Source organism: Aptenodytes forsteri, unplaced genomic scaffold (genome assembly GCF_000699145.1).
Source record: "Aptenodytes forsteri isolate BGI_AS27 unplaced genomic scaffold, ASM69914v1 Scaffold310, whole genome shotgun sequence".
Taxonomy (NCBI): domain Eukaryota; kingdom Metazoa; phylum Chordata; class Aves; order Sphenisciformes; family Spheniscidae; genus Aptenodytes; species Aptenodytes forsteri.
The window spans coordinates 568,912-585,316 of NW_008795680.1; the positions used below are offsets into that span (position 1 = coordinate 568,912).

At 46.4% G+C, this 16,405-nt stretch overlaps 1 protein-coding gene across 1 annotated transcript; it reads right to left on the bottom strand.

Moving 5' to 3' along the window:
- Positions 1-1,744: 1,744 nt before the first annotated feature.
- TMEM209 (transmembrane protein 209) lies at positions 1,745-15,453 on the bottom strand. Its single transcript, XM_009282661.1, has 15 exons — positions 15,405-15,453; positions 14,519-14,658; positions 14,345-14,403; positions 13,420-13,551; positions 11,364-11,602; positions 10,768-10,972; positions 9,938-10,113; positions 9,160-9,231; positions 7,955-8,051; positions 6,854-6,979; positions 6,293-6,390; positions 4,186-4,300; positions 4,014-4,111; positions 2,945-3,018; positions 1,745-2,567 (listed from the first exon to the last, which is right to left on the bottom strand). The coding sequence occupies exons 1-15, from the start codon at positions 15,447-15,449 to the stop codon at positions 2,513-2,515; spliced, it is 1,731 nt and encodes a 576-aa protein (XP_009280936.1). The 5' UTR covers positions 15,450-15,453; the 3' UTR covers positions 1,745-2,512.
- Positions 15,454-16,405: the final 952 nt, after the last annotated feature.

A 16,405-nucleotide genomic window follows, 5' to 3' on the forward strand; every position in this document is an offset into this window, starting at 1 on the left:
ATCGGGGTGCACGGGGATGTGGGGTGCGCGGGAATGGTGGGGCACGGTATATCAGGGTGCACGGGGACCAGGGTGCGCGGTGTATCAGGGTGCACAGGGACGGGGATGCACAGGAACCAGGGTGCGTGGTGTATCGGGGTGCACGGGGCTGGGGTGCGTGGTGCGTCCAGGGTGCGCGGTGTATCAGGGTGCACAGGGACGGGGATGCACAGGAACCAGGGTGCGTGGTGTATCGGGGTGCACGGGGCTGGGGTGCGTGGTGCGTTGGGGGGCACGGTGCATCAGTGTGAACAGGGATCGGGGTGCGTAGGGGCTGCAGTGCGCAGGAACCGGGGTGCACGGTGTGTCAGGGTGCACGAGGACTGGGGTGCACAGGGTTCATGGTGTACCAGGGCACGCGGGGCTCTGCGCTGGGAGTGGGGTGCACAGGGACCAGGGGGTGCGCCAAGCGGGGTGCAGAAGAATCTGGGGTGGTGTATTGGGGTACACCGGGACTGGGACGGATGGGGACCAGGGTGCACGGTATTATCGGGGTGCAGTTTATCGGGGCACACAGGGATCTGGGCCGCGTGGGGAAGAGGCTGTGCAGGATCCTGGGGGTGCACGGGGATCCCACGGCTGCAGGGGATCCCCAGAGCGTGCAGGGTCCCGGGCGCCCCCCGAGGGTGCCCTGCGGGACGGGCTCTTCTCGAGAAACACCCGTTTTTAGTCAACGGAGAAAATTTCCGCACCTGAAGAGCCTTTAGCGGGACGGAAGGCAACCGGGATGGCCCCGCTCCGCCCCCAGGGCGCGAGCCTCGGGGTAAAGCCCAGGCGGCGTAAAAAATGACAAGCTCAGATGAAGCTAATCCCGTTTCTTGAACGTCCCTCCTCGGCACGTGGATGGATTCAGCGATGCTGAACCACGGGAAAAACCCAAACAAGCGTCTGATAGAACGAACTCCTTTAATACGGGAACCAAACGAGCCGGTTTGTTACCGGTCCCTCGGAAAAACCCCGCGCCTCCCTGGGGGAGAGAGAGTCGGCGGTAACAGTGGGTTGGCACCAAAAAAATAGCAGCTTTCCCCCCCTCAGCCCTCGCAGAGAGAAGGGAGCGCCCCTGTCCCGAGCGCAGTAAATCTCCTCTTCCCTCCCGTTCAGTGCGCGCCCGAGGCCGGCAGTAAAAAAATGACAGTACAAAAATATATTCTCGTAGGAAAACACGTGGCGTTCTCGCCCCCGGTAACAAGGCGGTGTAATTCTCACGTCCTGTGTGTCACCCCTGAGTGGGGGTTTTCGGCGGTTTCCGGGGAAAGCGAGGGGAAAGGAGCCGACGCCCTCGCCTTCAGCTCACACGGACCTTCAGCACCTCGGGGCTTACGGATTTTTACCCCCCTTTACAAAAATAACGAAGTACAGCAACTATATATATATACTTCTAAACCCCACATTTGTCAGGATTTACAACAACGCCCCTTATATAAAAAGGTTTTTGGCAAATATTGAACGACCTCTTCTTTGAAACAAATCCAAGTGGTTTTTCCCCAAAAGGTACATCCCCGAGAGCGGGGACTCAAGAAGTCCGTGCGTTTATACAGCCGGGTCTCCCGCCGAGGTGCTGAAGCCACGTGCCAGGCCGTCGGGCTCCCAAACTAAGAGCTTACTAGCAAAAAAAGCTGATGGGAGGAGAAAAAAAAAAAAAAAAAGACAAGAAAAAGTCAAGTAAAAAGCAAAGGCAGGGTAACGCTGCGGTTGTACTGAAGGCACCCGGTGTTTCGGAGCTCGCAAGGCTGCCGGAGGTGGGTGGCATGCTTATTTTGGTCAAAAAAATAAAAATAATAAAAATAAAAATCTTATTTACTGAAACCAGCACGTCAAACACGGTTCTCTCTTTCCTTCACACCCGCAGCGCAGACGCCCAGCGCATCGCGTGGGGTCCGAAAACCCAATTACAGCAATAAGCAGGGATTAAAAAAAAAAAAAAAATAATGTTTTTCTTATCATACGTAATCAAATGAACCAAAACGAGCCTAAACTTTTTGACTTGGCTTTTCTCGTGCCGATCTGGAATTTCGTGGATCCTGAAGTTGACCGAATGGTTGTATCCTTCCATGTGACGACTCGCTCGCGGCTCGCACAAACCCGGGGGGGGGGCTGTTCCAGCCCTCAAACGCGGTTGGAGTTTAGCCCCGAGATCAGTTAAGCTCAGTTAAGCGGCGACGGCGCGGGCACGTACGTGGAACAGAAACAGCAAAAGGCTTTTTAAACAGGATTCGTTCGGGTGAGGAGCCGGAAAAAAGAAAACCTGCCTGGCGTTCGCATGTAGTAGCATTTCAACAGTGAAACATTTTAAATAATATCGTCATAAAACCCGCAGAGGAATTACAAACGCTTCCGCTCTGCCCACAAAGCAGAGCTTAAACGATCCCGTTTCATAGTAAGTCCGTGTTTTAAGTCAACAACGTGACGATGCTGCTCAGTTCGTCTCACCAGAGGAGCATCGTTCCTCTGAACCGGCATCCTGCTCGAGGTGTTATTCTCCAAAAATCCACAGAACGTTGACTCCCGACAAACCGAGATTCACACGCCTGCAAAAACAAAGGTATCGGGATAAATCGCAAGTAAATTAAAGCGCCCGTTTAAAACGTCAAACGAAAAACTACCAGTTCCGCAGGTCAGCGTTTTCACACGTGGGCAGGTGTCGTGCTTTGCCGTGAATCGAGCGCGGCTCTTTCAGAACGAAGGGGAAGTCCGGACATCGCTTTTATTGCTCACAAGCATAAGATTTACCCAATTTTACGAAAAAGCTGCCATCGTTTCAAACACGAAGATGATTTTAACAGCATTAATATCATCCCGCTGTAGCGATTTCGGTCTGAAGCGCCTTCAGGCAAGGCGTTTCAAAACGGGGCGCTCCGTTCACATCTCGTACGCGGCGCGATGACACGTAACTTCGGGTACTTACCCGAGCATCCCGGATTCTTTCGTCTTTATGATATACAAAAACATAAGCAAGGTGTGGAACATGTTGTTTCTGCCCTGAATCCACAAGAAAAGAGAAGAACTTAGAAATCAAGCCGCTGCCGAGAAATCACAGCGATGTTTCAGGTAGAATAAGCGACCACAGAGAAAGACGTCATGAAACGGCATCACGGGGAGGGCTGTCGGGTTTTTTGCCCGAATGCTTTACTTCTTTCAATTAGGTAAATACCAGAAAAAGACCAAACGTGGGTTTTGGCTGGATTATCGTCTCCAAATACTTTAAATGCCGGAGCTTTTTGGAAAGCAGGGATCCAGCAACAACCCGGGCTCAATATAAAATTAAAATTCACAGGAGAATTTCACTGTTTTGAGACTGGAAGCTTCCCCCCAGAACTCCCACGGACAAGCCCCGGGCTTGCTGGCCTTAAGGGGTGACAACACACATCCGGGATTACGCAACTCGGTATTTTAAAAGAAATTGTCAGAAAATAAACAAGAGGAAGCTAGACCTCGGTACTCACGTATCTTAAATAGATAACTAAAGCTGTTATTTAGTAGCAGACTAAGTACCACGTCGTGGTCGAAGACCAGGCTCATGTTTCCTTCCTGCACTGAGCCAGCCTACGTGTAAATCATAGAATCACAGGATGGTTTGGGTTGGAAGGGACCTCTAAAGGCCATCTAGTCCAACCCCCCTGCCGTGGGCAGGGACATCTTCAACTAGAGCAGGTTGCTCAGAGCCCCGTCCAACCTGACCTGGAATGTTTCCAGGGATGGGGCATCCACCACCTCTCTGGGCAACCTGGGCCAGTGCTTCACCACCCTCAGCGTAAAACATTTCTTCCTTATCTCTAGTCTGAATCTACCCCCCTTTAGTTTAAAGCCGTTCCCCCTTGTCCTGTCGCAACAGGCCCTGCTAAAAAGTTTGCTGCCAAATAGTCGCTAAATGTGGCTAGTTCCTAAAAAAAAAAAAACACCCAAAAAACCCCAACCCCAAATCAGACCTGCCAACGATTTCGCGCAGCAGGAGAACAGCACTAACGCCATCGTACCTTGGGCAGGTTGTAGACGTGGCGCTGGTAGATCAGTTCGTAGTGGGGCGGATTGATGCTGCTCTGGTAGATGCAGAACACGTTTTCGTTTGAAGTGTCTGCGAACGAAGCGGGGTTTCAAGGGCGCTGACGCGATCCAAGAGGCAAAGAGCTAAAATGCGAGTGCCAGTACCTGGTTTATCTGGCGTCTGAACGAAGTGTTGGGAAGTGAAGGTCTTGCCGTCGGGATACTTGGGGTGAGGTGGCAGCCTGGAGTCGAGGTAGGTGCAGAACACGTGCATAATGATCTGAGCAAAGGAAAACAAATCTCACTTTAGTGTCCTTAAAAATACAGCAGCTTTCCTGCCCCGGTCTCAGGCATTAGTTACAGTATTTGACAGCCTGCGGTTGCAACGTCGACTTAACCCCTCTGTGTTTAGGAGCCCAAGGCAGCTTAACGCTTAAAGCAGAGATTTCAACGGTCCGGGCACGCTGCGAGGCTGAAGGCAGGTTTATTTTTTCCGGCAAGTGAAAGAGCGTCAGTCACAACGCGATAAAACTGCTGCTCTATGGCAGGGGCTCAGTTCGCGCACGGGCAACTTTATCCTGGCATCCTGCAAAATTTGGCAAAGTCACAGATCTTATTAGCATATTTAGGCCATGAACTCCGAGCCATCTGTTTTAGCGATGGGTTCTGTACTAGCTGCGAGGATTTGGCTGAGAAGGGCTGATGAAATCAAATTCCAGCTTTGCCGACACGACACCTATCGAGCAGATTTCTCCCTTCTCCTCACAAAAGGCACAATAAAAACCCCTGGAAAAACCTGAGCTGGCCGTGAGTCTTATTAAGAAGGCCAAAATTTTGAAATGAAGTCCTGGAACAAGTACCCGGAAAACCACACCGCAGCCTGCTGTTTGTGTTTTGACCCTTCCCGGAGAGTTCTCAACGTTTTACGGGGGTAAAATGGCAGCAAATTATCTGTAATCTGATACTTTCTGTGTTCGTTACATAGAGCACAACCTGTTTTGTAGACAAAACAAAAGAGTTTCTCTGGGCTAAATGCCAAAAGTCTCAAGAAGTCATTACATGCAAAAATGTGGAACTCTGGGGTTTTTACAGTAATTGTCTTGAGTAAATTAATGTCAAAACTTCACGGCAAGTGTTTATATTCACCTCTTACATCGGAACTTCTTTCCCAGAATTCTTAATAGTTTAATATACTGCCCACCACCACCTCTCCCAGCTGGTTTTGATAAAAGACTGAATTCCAGGGTGTGCAACTCTGTCTCATCAGCTTTAAACGCTTTCGAGCTCCTCACCCTGCTGTCTCTCAAGACACTAAGAGTTGCCCCGTGGCCAGTCACTACCAAGTATTTTATCATCTTCACAAATAGAAAATCAAATCCTATTTCAAGACTGATTTTGTACAACTTCAGGTTCCGGCAACTGAATTTCATTATGTCTTTGCCAGCGAAGCTGTGAAGCTCTGACATTCAGATCTCCTGCTTTTTATTCTCCCAAGTAACTGAAAATCTATTTATGGTGAGGAAAAAAAAATAAATCACCCTAACTCTACTTTCTGATAGAGTTCAACTGAAGACTCCCACTGTAAAGCCCGTTTTCTACCCCCTGAATTGTTCCGTGGTCTTTCTTTTAATTATTTTAACTACCTCAGTTGAACTTTCAAGTCACTTGAAATTCAAAATTCACAAAATTTGAATTTTACAGTGAGGTGCTGTTCCTCCTGACCTTTCGGATTAGCGGGCTAAGCATGGCTACAAGGCTTCTCTCAAGTAGGATGTGCAACATCTTCAGATTTCTCACACAATATTACCACATCAAACAGCAGTCCTGCCACTCAATCTGCATTTTTCCCCCTCTGTCCATTACAGCGAAGGAAAATGAGAACAAGGTGAAAGGTTTTCCTTGCATTAGGAGTTGTTAGGTTAAGGCAGACATTTGGCTTTTTCAAAAACACAGCAAGAGAACTGCACCAACAAGATCCCCACCCGTCAGGCTGCTCCCCATGGTTACCTGCCAGACGCTTCAGAGGAGTCTAAGTAAGAGCCCAGCCTAAGACTAAGACACGCAATTGCATTTTTGTGATCTATGCGACGTCCAATCCCATTTGCATTATTCCCCACGTAATCTCACCGACTAGAACGGGATTATCTGTGTAAGCGATGTGAACAGGGTTTTACCGTGTTCCTCAAAAGACTTACTGGCCATCCCCTCCAAAGCCTATGCTGAAAGGCAACCCAAGTTAAGCCGTTGTATCAAGACGTCTTCGAAAACTTACAGAGGAGTCGGTGGGCAAGTCGGTGTCCCACTTGCGGCCTTTGAAATCCCCTCCTCTGTTCCATCGGAAGGAACTCATGCATCCTCCCTGAGAAAGCTCTGAAAGCAACAAGACTTATTCAGTTCCTGGGCACTGAAAGCGTATGAAAGCAGTGTTTTGTGCTATTTCAGGGAATTCATACATATTTCTGGTGTACAAAATAGGAAAAATTCAACTAATGAAACGCTTGTCAAGATATTTATATGGAGAGGTAAATTTACAGGTAATTTTTATTTGTCGTTAACGAAGGGATTAAATCCAGCACTTTGCATCCTGAGCATGCAGGAGGAAAATGAGAAATAAGGCTTTTAAAAACATTCCCAAAGTTACATCCGAGTCCTGCATCATTACATCGCTCTAAAAAGGGAAAGTTGCAAAGAAACATCTCTCCTGCTTAAAAGCAGCTCTCATCCCTGCCGCGGCTCTTCAAACATCTCCACTGAAGGAATGAATGTCTGACGCCACCAAGGCTTGACTGTGGTAACGGAAGGGTTTTAAAGTCAGTATGGTGACACCACGTACCTTTGATCCTTTCGACCAAATACTCCTGGTTTGGTGTAAGATCCAAATACTGCACTATAGCGTTCAGGGTTGGAATGAGGGGAGCTTTCACGAGCGCTGCCTGCTTCAGACTGCTGATGCTGGCTTCTGCAACACAAGAGCAGCCCCTACATCAGCTGCGACCGCCACAGAACTCCGAAGAGCCTCCCTCACCAGGCGTCGCTACGAAGAGCTCTCCTTTTTGGCGCACCATTTAAAGTCCTAGAAGCGTTTACCATGCGACACTACCCCAAACACTCATTTCAACTCCAATGAAGTAGTAGACGTCTGCTTTACAACACAGAATATAAAAGCTACAAGGAACCAACATCCACTTTGCAGAGCAGAGGGAGAGTAACGAGGTGGGGACAAGGCCAGCGTTGATCAGTTTAGGCCATCAGTTGATCGGATGCAGCTCTTGAGGAGACACTACAACTTTCCACAGGCGTCACGGCGGATGCAGCTCTTGAGGAGACACTACAACAAACAGCCCGCAAAAGGGGGGTTCAATTTAAATGCAGCACATCAAATCCACTTCTTGGTTACGGGGATATAAGTTTGAAGCAACAAGAGAAGCAGTTCCTTCAGAATTGTATCGTGACATGAAAAACAGAACTCCAGTTCATCAGAATTTAAAAAAAATAGTTCTTTCAGAAAGCAGCTGATTTTAAGGAAGAATTTGGAAGAGCGCATAGGACTGGAGACACTTAGAGTTTATAGCACATCTGTCCTTGAAATGTTTTCTGACAGTTTACTATGCCATAATCAATGACAATTTGAGCCTGTAATTCCCCAGCAGTAAATTTAGGGGAAAAAAGAAAAAAAAAAAAAAAGACAGGTTTATGAATTTTATATGAGACAGGCATCAGCGTGACTTCATCAATATTTCCAGAAGCCTTATGAAGAACCTTTCCAGCTTAATGAAATGCATGACATGGAACAAAGACCATACCAATACAGAGCGGAAATGGAACAGTAATATTTAACAGATCTAATTTATGTAACACCTATCCAACGCCCCAGCTACGGAGCGGCCCTCCATCGACCACCACCGGGAACTCCAAAGCTACTGTCTCATCCTACCTCCGATCTGCAATTCTGGACACCCCATCCTTCTCAGCTGAGTGCTCACAGACTCGATCTCTTGGACGAGTGGCACTAGAATAGTCTCATTGATCCACTAGGAAAGAAAAATGTGAAAATGCAAGAGGTCAGAAGCAATAAAAATGTTAAAAAAACCCAACCCTGAGCTTACACCCGACTAATCATCACCGTTACAATCACAAAGCAGCTTAACAGAAACACTGAAGCCAACCAAGGAGGAAAGTAATCAAATTGGAACATCAAGTTAGGCAGAGTTTAAAGGACTCTTTAATACCTTCTAAAAGGCCAGAAACTTCAATGTAAAGGAGTCAGGAAAACAAATCTCTAGGAAGCATCCGATAAAGCTTTTCTGAACAATGAGGAAAGGGGTATTACGAAGCACAGCCCTCCATCCACAAAGGTAATTTATACTTTGATGAGTCCACTCCCTCTCACATTTGTTTCGGGAAATCAAGGAGCTGATAAACACTATGCGTGGGATTTGTACGTGACAGGATTTGGGAACTGAAGCAAGCTGGCCCTAGGTTTATGAACAGATGCTCAGGAATCTGGTATGGATCTCATACTAATCTTTGCTTTTCACCAATCTTACTACTTAAAAAAACCCCAAACCACAAAACACACAAGCAAAACTACATACTTGATAGACGCCACGGCTGAGGGGGCAATCCAAAGGTAGATTTACTAATTATTTTGCCATTGTGTGCAATTAAGTCTCCTCTGCTATAGCAATTCCTATTGATAAGATCAAGGTTTTGCTTTTTGCTTTTTATTACGCTGCTCAGGACTGTCAGAAAAAGTCAGCCTTTGGGTTGGAATTTTCCATGCTTTGAGCCCAGGAGAATGAGTTAGAAATACTGCAGAAACATCAATTTAGCAATCTGAGTTGCAGCAAGGAAACCCAAATCTTGTCATATTCGAGATGCTTTTGTTTGTCATTCCGAGGGGGATGAACTTTACAACCGTGAAGTTTTCAGAATACAAAACACCAAGGTCAGGTCGAAAACGCATCTCAGTAGTCCGCTCTTAAGGCACGCTGTGTTTTTATCTCCTTGTGCCAGCCCACCCCAACAGACACTGCAATTCCTCCCACCTCCTTAGGCACACAGGGGACACGGAGGTGCTTTTCCACTCTGCTGCGCTTGTTCTTAAAAACGAGGCAGTCCCTCAGAGACGGGACTTACGTTTCTGAACTTAGCGGTCCAGGAATCCATGTGATCAAGGAGCTGTCGGTTCATTGTCACCCGTGCCCAAACCTATGGAAAGGTTTGTTAAGTACATGTAAGAACTTAACAGAATACCGAGAGTTTTTAGGGTCTACGACAATTTCTGATACTAACTACAGCACATAATTCAAATCACGTTTTTCCCAAAATTCTTATACATCTGCTGGCTGTATCATGTGACTTCTACAGCAGCTTCACATACGACACTCCCACTCTCTATTCACGGTACAATCATCTTGCATGAGCCCAAATCCAGTTTTAAGCTCTCTGCATTAGGATAAAAATTGATCTGAATTGTAGGATTGATTTAAAAGGTATTTGAATGGGAAGCTTCATTAGGTTAATGCAAGAAATAAAGAAAATTGATAAAATTTAATTGAAGCCACATGAATTGTATTCCTTCGCATCAGCCTTCTTTCAGACGCAAACGTAAAGGCAGCGCTTTATATCCTTCAGCTGTTCCACTGGGTTAAATACAGATCAGTTTCAACTCAATTTTTATGTCACAAATGTATTTTATCCAATGTAAGCCTTGCTCTCCAAGGGCAAAATCATTTTCCAACTAAAATTCAGTATTTGAAAAGTCCATTTACAGTGAAACTGTATGAAGATGGTTAAATGCTGGAAGATTTCTCTCTCCGACATTTTTGATACAGCTCAAATCCAAACCTTTGCACAAAGCTGTGTATTTTAGAGGCCTGTTTCTCCCTCTTGACCACATTGCTGCCGAATTTACCTCTTCTGCAGCCTGTTTTGAGCTCAGATCAGCTTCGTCCTTGTGTGCTGACGGAGCCTGGGACCTGCAAGCCAGCTGATACTGGAACTTTCTCAGCATCTGTGCGTAGTCTGCCATGGAACGGCTGTAGTTCCAAAAAGTTGGGCTGCTGGAAGGAGAGCCGGAATCTGAACTTCCTGAAACGATTCGTTCATTAAACAGTCACGTACAATTATTGCCAAGTAATTCTGGAAGCAACAGCACAGGCAATACATCAGTATATTAAGGCTTTGACAAGAGACACAAACACGAACTGCCACGAATACATACACTGAAGTCAGTCTGCATAAACACTGATTTCACCCTTATCTTGATTGTCCCTATCCAGGACAAAAGCTGCCTGCAGTAATTCACCCCCTTTTTCTGATATGTCCTCTCCACAAGATATCCCTCTCATCAAGGTGATAAAGCCCGTCATCTCATCATGGTCCACTACAGCCAACAAACGCTACAGAGACAATCTATCAGCACACATTTCGATATGCTGCAACAGCAGCAGATATCCCATCCAAAGGGATACTTTGGAGCAAAACTTTCTGAAGCTCCTAAGCCATGGAGACGTGTAGAAATGATGGTGTTCTACCTCACGTCCTAATTACTCAGTAGAAGACTAAACTGTTCAGCAGCCGCCTTTACCAAGGCCAGAGGTGATTACCATAAATGAGTTAGGTCTATTTACTAGTAGGACTACGCTGGAATCCTTTGCAATTTTTCTCATCCGCAAAAGGACTCGCGAATAAAACCAACACCTTCTTCTTACCAAGCTTTTCGGATCAAATCTGTTTACTTACCCAGTTGAACTCTGTGCTGTTTCTCTTCTTCATTTCGAAGGAAGGTGTCCAGTGACTTGAGGTCTGTCATATAGTCTTCTTTGCCAGTAGGAGAATTATACAGAATGGGCGAAGAGCGGTAACGAGACCTTAGCCCGCCGCCTTCCACTGGTCCAATACTCGTGGGGTACGGTGATCCACTGGGAGAGGGGCTGAAGCTGGAAACCTTGGGCGAATAAAAACAAATGGTTGTGTCATATGAGGAAGACAGAATTCCACTTTGATCTGTAAACGACATGAATATAAGAGACTCTTGTTTAGGGTTTGGGTTGGGTTTTTTTTCTCCTTTGTATTTACATTTTGGTTTCTTATTTTCTCTTTGTTCTGAAACAAACTAGTGTTTGTTTCAGTGAAACTAGCGTTTCACTAGTGAAACAAACAAAATGAAGTGACACTAGGGAAAAAGGACAAATCCCGATACAACAAATTTACATCTACTTTGCAAAAGGAGCGAACACACATATACACAACTCTCCACTGGCTGCTGCTCACCTTCGATGGCATATGACACAAAACAAGGACCAAACCGTACCCTTGGGAGCTGTCTTGGTCGTTACCTTATTGTAGCTGCTGCTTGGTGAATAGGTTACAGCACTGCTGTAAGAAGCGCTGTTGCTCGACAGAGCCTGCAGCTGAGGGCTGTACCCTGTGATACAACTGGTAGTAAACTTTGGACTGGCACTAGGGGAGCGGGATGGGCTGTAACTCAGCACACTTTGACCCTGGATCGGAGGAGAAGGCGTCGAAGACGGGACTTTCTTTGTTGCCAGCTCACGTGGTGGAGTTGTTTGTACTGCTGCAATAAGGAAAAACAGAATTAGCATTGCGGATGCAGCAACCCCACAGTCTCCTCCCCCCTTTAAGTGCACAACAAAACGCACACGCAATGCTATCTTAAGGCAATTTTATAAAGATGCTATAAGGGACACTAGAAAAATCTGGCCCCTACAGAATTCAGCGGTCAAGTCACTGACAGAAAAAAAGAGAGGACTGAGACACATGACCACAACTCAGCACAAGTCCTACAGCTTCAGATTTCAGTTAAATGTTACCAGGCACCTTGCATAACCCGGGGGGCTTCTTTAACCTATTTCATCAGCTACTCTACCTCCCTACTTTATGCATCTTTAGCACATTGAATGTCTTAATTTATCTGTGCAAACAAACACAGGAGATCCTTGAACTTTGGTGATACAGCATTACTCATAGAATCATACAATCATGGAACGGTTTGGGTTGGAAGGGAGCTTTAAAGGTCATCTAGTCCAACCCCCCTGCCCTGGGCAGGGACATCTTCAACTAGAGCAGGTTGCTCAGAGCCCCGTCCAACCTGACCTGGAATGTTTCCAGGGATGGGGCATCCACCACCTCTCCGGGCAACCTGGGCCAGTGTTTCACCACCCTCAGCGTAAAACATTTCTTCCTTATCTCTAGTCTGAATCTACCCCCCTTTAGTTTAAAGCCATTCCCCCTTGTCCTGTCGCAACAGGCCCTGCTAAAAAGTTTGTCCCCATCTTTTTTATAAGTCCCCTTTAAGTACTGACAGGCTGCAATAAGGTCTCCCCAGAGCCTTCTCTTCTCTAGGCTGAACAACCCCAACTCTCTCAGCCTTTCTTCATAGCAGAGGTGTTCCAGCCCCCTGATCATTTTTGTGGCCTCCTCTGGACCCGCTCCAACAGGTCCGTGTCTTTCTTATGCTGAGGGCTCCAGAGCTGGACGCAGTGCTGCAGGTGGGGTCTCCCCAGAGCAGAGCAGAGGGGCAGAATCCCCTCCCTCGACCTGCTGGCCACACTGCTTTGGATGCAGCCCAGGATACGATTGGCCTTCTGGGCTGCGAGCGCACATTGCTGGCTCATGCCCAGCTTTTCACCCACCAGTACCCCCAAGTCCTTCTCGGCAGGGCTGCTCTCAATTCCTTCATCCCCCAGCCTGGATTGATACCGGGGGTTGCCCCAACTGGGTGCAGGACCTTGCACTTGGCTTTGTTAAACCTCATGAGGTTCATATGGGCCCACTTCTCGAGCTTGTCTGCTTCCCGTTTTCTAGGGGCAGACTAGCAGAGTGCAATACTACTGTGCTACCATTTTGCTTTCGGTTTATTTACCTTGTCAGGTTCTGGTGTATTTTAGAACTTTGTTTTGATGTCCAAAAGCTTTCTGAGTGACTGCCTCTAGGCTGTCATTTTCAGACTTCACGTGAAGGTCTGTCTGTCCCTCTAATTTGGTTCTCGTTACCCAGTGTGATATTAGCAGGACATTAAAATTAAATACAAACCTGCACTCTCTGCCTTGCTCCTAGTCCCACGTATAGGTCACAAATTCCTTGTCCAGCCTCACACAATGTTTGAGTCTCTCACTGTCCTTCAGCAGCTCACTATTCTGTCCTTTTTCACTGTGTGTGTTTCCCCTCCACTTCTCCCCACAAACACTCATCAAATTACCACTTGATGTTGTGCATTTTAATACGTATAATAATTCAGTTTACCGCTCATGTCAGATGAGGTAATTCAGAACTCACTTCACTAAAGAATCCTACACTTGAGAAAGATACTATCTCGAAACAACAACAAAAAAATTTTAAAAAAAGATTGTTAGAGATATTTATTACACCCACCTGCATTCTGCAACCCCAGCAGGGTCTGCTGGCCAGGACTCATGACCAAGCTCGTCGGTGCCACCGTGTATTTGAAGTACCTCCAGAAATCAAATAAGGCATTCAGGCTGAACAGAGATGCAAGTGCAAGTTCTACAAGAAACACAAAAGTTTTTACCATAGCTTGAGCACAGGGAATAATGAAAGTATATTATTTGCAAAAACAGGCATATGCCCATTAAAAATAGGTCATTATTAGTGCTACCAGTAAGTACCAATTTGGGCAAGTGTCTAAGATTTCTTCACCTTCTTATGCAAGAACCATTGGAGATAATTTTCCTTGCTATGTTGAGATTAATTTATATTGCTAAAATCTAATTTAAAAAAATGGACGATTATTTTCCAAAAAGGACACAAACCACTGCAATGAAGTTTCACAGTATTTCTCAAACATCATCTTCCGTCAAATCATCTGTCACTCATCTCATGACTTTTCTCTCCCTCTTGCTCCTTTTCATCCTCTATTTGATACAGCTAGCTTAGAGTCTACCCATCTGAAACAATCTTTAATTATTGTGAAATGCCACCCACACCCACAGTACAATATACTAGTAAAATCTGCAGTGTTCTCCAAAGCCTTACTCCACACGTCAACTAGATTTAATGCACCAAACAAGCTCTTCATGCCTTTTAATGATATGTCTAAGAAAGCTGTTAACACTCCTTACCTGTCACTAAAACAGATGAAACCCCAAGTTTCAGGGGAGATAACAGAAAGCAAAACAAAGTTTTGGTTTAAATTTAAAACAAACAAGCAAGCAAGCAAACAAAAAACCCCAAGAAAAAAAAAAAGGCTGGTTTAAAAAACTACCTCTCCGGCAATAAAACTGACAAGTAAAAAAAGAAAAGAATCCTGAAAATTAATTGAACTGCTGCAGCGACTCACCAATATACCAGAGCGGCCAGTACGTGATGTTGTAATATGAGCTTATAAGTTTTCCAGTCCTGAAAAGAAAAACAAGAAGTTATCATTTTGCAACTATTCAGTCCTGGGAAATATTTAGGGATATACAAAGTAGGATGCTTTGCTTGTTTGAATCAGATGTAACAGTTAACATACATTTCAGTATATATCATGCCCGCAACAGACACATTAAGGAGTCCCCAGGCCAAGACCACTTTCCGGGCTTCAGTCTCTTTCCTCATCTTGATGGTCCTGTCAATGAGGGAAGTTGCTGGACTCTGTTCTGGTGTCATTATCTGTAACAACACACACAGAGAAATGACAAAATCTGTCAGCTTTTATACAGTAAGGTTCTCAGTCAGCACAAGATTAAAGAAGAAAAGGCAGTTACCCAAAACAAACTACATAAACGGAACTTTACCTTTAGCCAGAGTCATGTTTAGCGTATTAAAAAAAAAACCAGCAGATTCTTTTTACCGGTAAAAATAGGTAATATTTCCTCGATTAACTCTACTGTCAGCACTGTCACCTCATTACTGAGGAACAGCGTCCATTTTCTCCATTGAGGTGCAAATGAGAGGACAGAGACAGATTCCAACCTCATTTTGGAAAAATAACATCCTTCAGAAGCGAGAGGCAAAGCTCCTGCCTTCTCCAGGCAAAGGAAGCCAGAGGAAGGAAAGGCCTTGCACAGGTCTGCAGTTTTTTACTGAAAATTCCCATTCATTTCAGTAGGTAAGAGAGTATTTTCAGACTGTAAAGCCACCTCCTGTGGGTTCAGTACATCTGAATGCTCTCTGCACACCTTGCTACCTTTACGCCCAGTAACACCTTATGTGAAAGGAATAACCCTGGTGACTTTTTCTGCTAGTCCCGTCACCAAAATATGCTACTGTCCCTTCCTGCCACTCGCTTAAAAACTTGTCACATAATTCTTCAATAGATGGGAACATAAATAATCTCCTTTTTGGGACAAATAATTCAACTGTATATTACTTCCTAAAGAAAATAAATAAAAAATACAAACCCCAAATCACATTACCTGCTTCTTAGTGGTACAATGATTCAACGGTGAAATAGTTAACATCAGGATTACTGGAAGAATTATACAAGAACACGTTGCCTGGTATTTTTTTTGACAGGTTTTTCATCCAGTTTCAGCCCCAAGACTTCCCTTCCCACACTGACAAACGTAGCAGCCCTGAGCAGAGATCCTCTCCCCCATCCTCACACTCCCAACCTCTCTGCCTGAACAACGTCCTCCTGCAGAAGCAGAAGTTGCGCTGTTAAGGCACTGAAATAAAAGTGAGATTCGGTCCCATTCTACTCGCTTAGGAGGGTTGGGTGTGTGGTTTTCACCTCCAGACTGAAATATGTCCTCCTGTCCCCCCTGCCCTCATCTGCTAAGGCACAGTAATGAAAGAAGGCATCACCTTGATAACCCATAAGGCACTGACCCCAGTGCCACACATGGCGGTCCTCCACACCTCCCCCTGCCCCACACCCCCCAGCTTCCCCCATGCATGCCCCTCTGTCACGCATAGCCCCAGCTCCCCTTGCCCAAGACCCCACAGCACCCTCCACCCAGATCTCACTGTCACACAGGAAGAACCCCCACAGCTTCCCCTGCCACACACACAGGGACTCTCAGAGCTCCCCCTACCCAGACCCCACCGTCACACGCAGGCAGCCTCCACATCTCCCCCCAGCCAGCACACCCATGCCACCCCTGGGGGGGTCTCTACAGCTCTCCCCCACCCAGATCCCACTGTCAGAGAAGCTGCCTCACCGCTCCCCCCAAACAGACCTCACCGTTACACACGGGCAGCCCCACAGCTCGCACTGCCCACACCCCTGTCACACAGAAGAGGCCCGACATCTGTCCCCCATCCTGACCCCTGTCACAAAGAGGCGGACCCACATCTTCCCCCCGCCCTGACCCATCAGAAGCGGCCCCACAGCTCCACCCGCCCACAGCCCTCTCATACACGGGTGGCCCTACGCCTCCGGGACTCACTGCCGGACACTGCCCGGCTCTAGGCA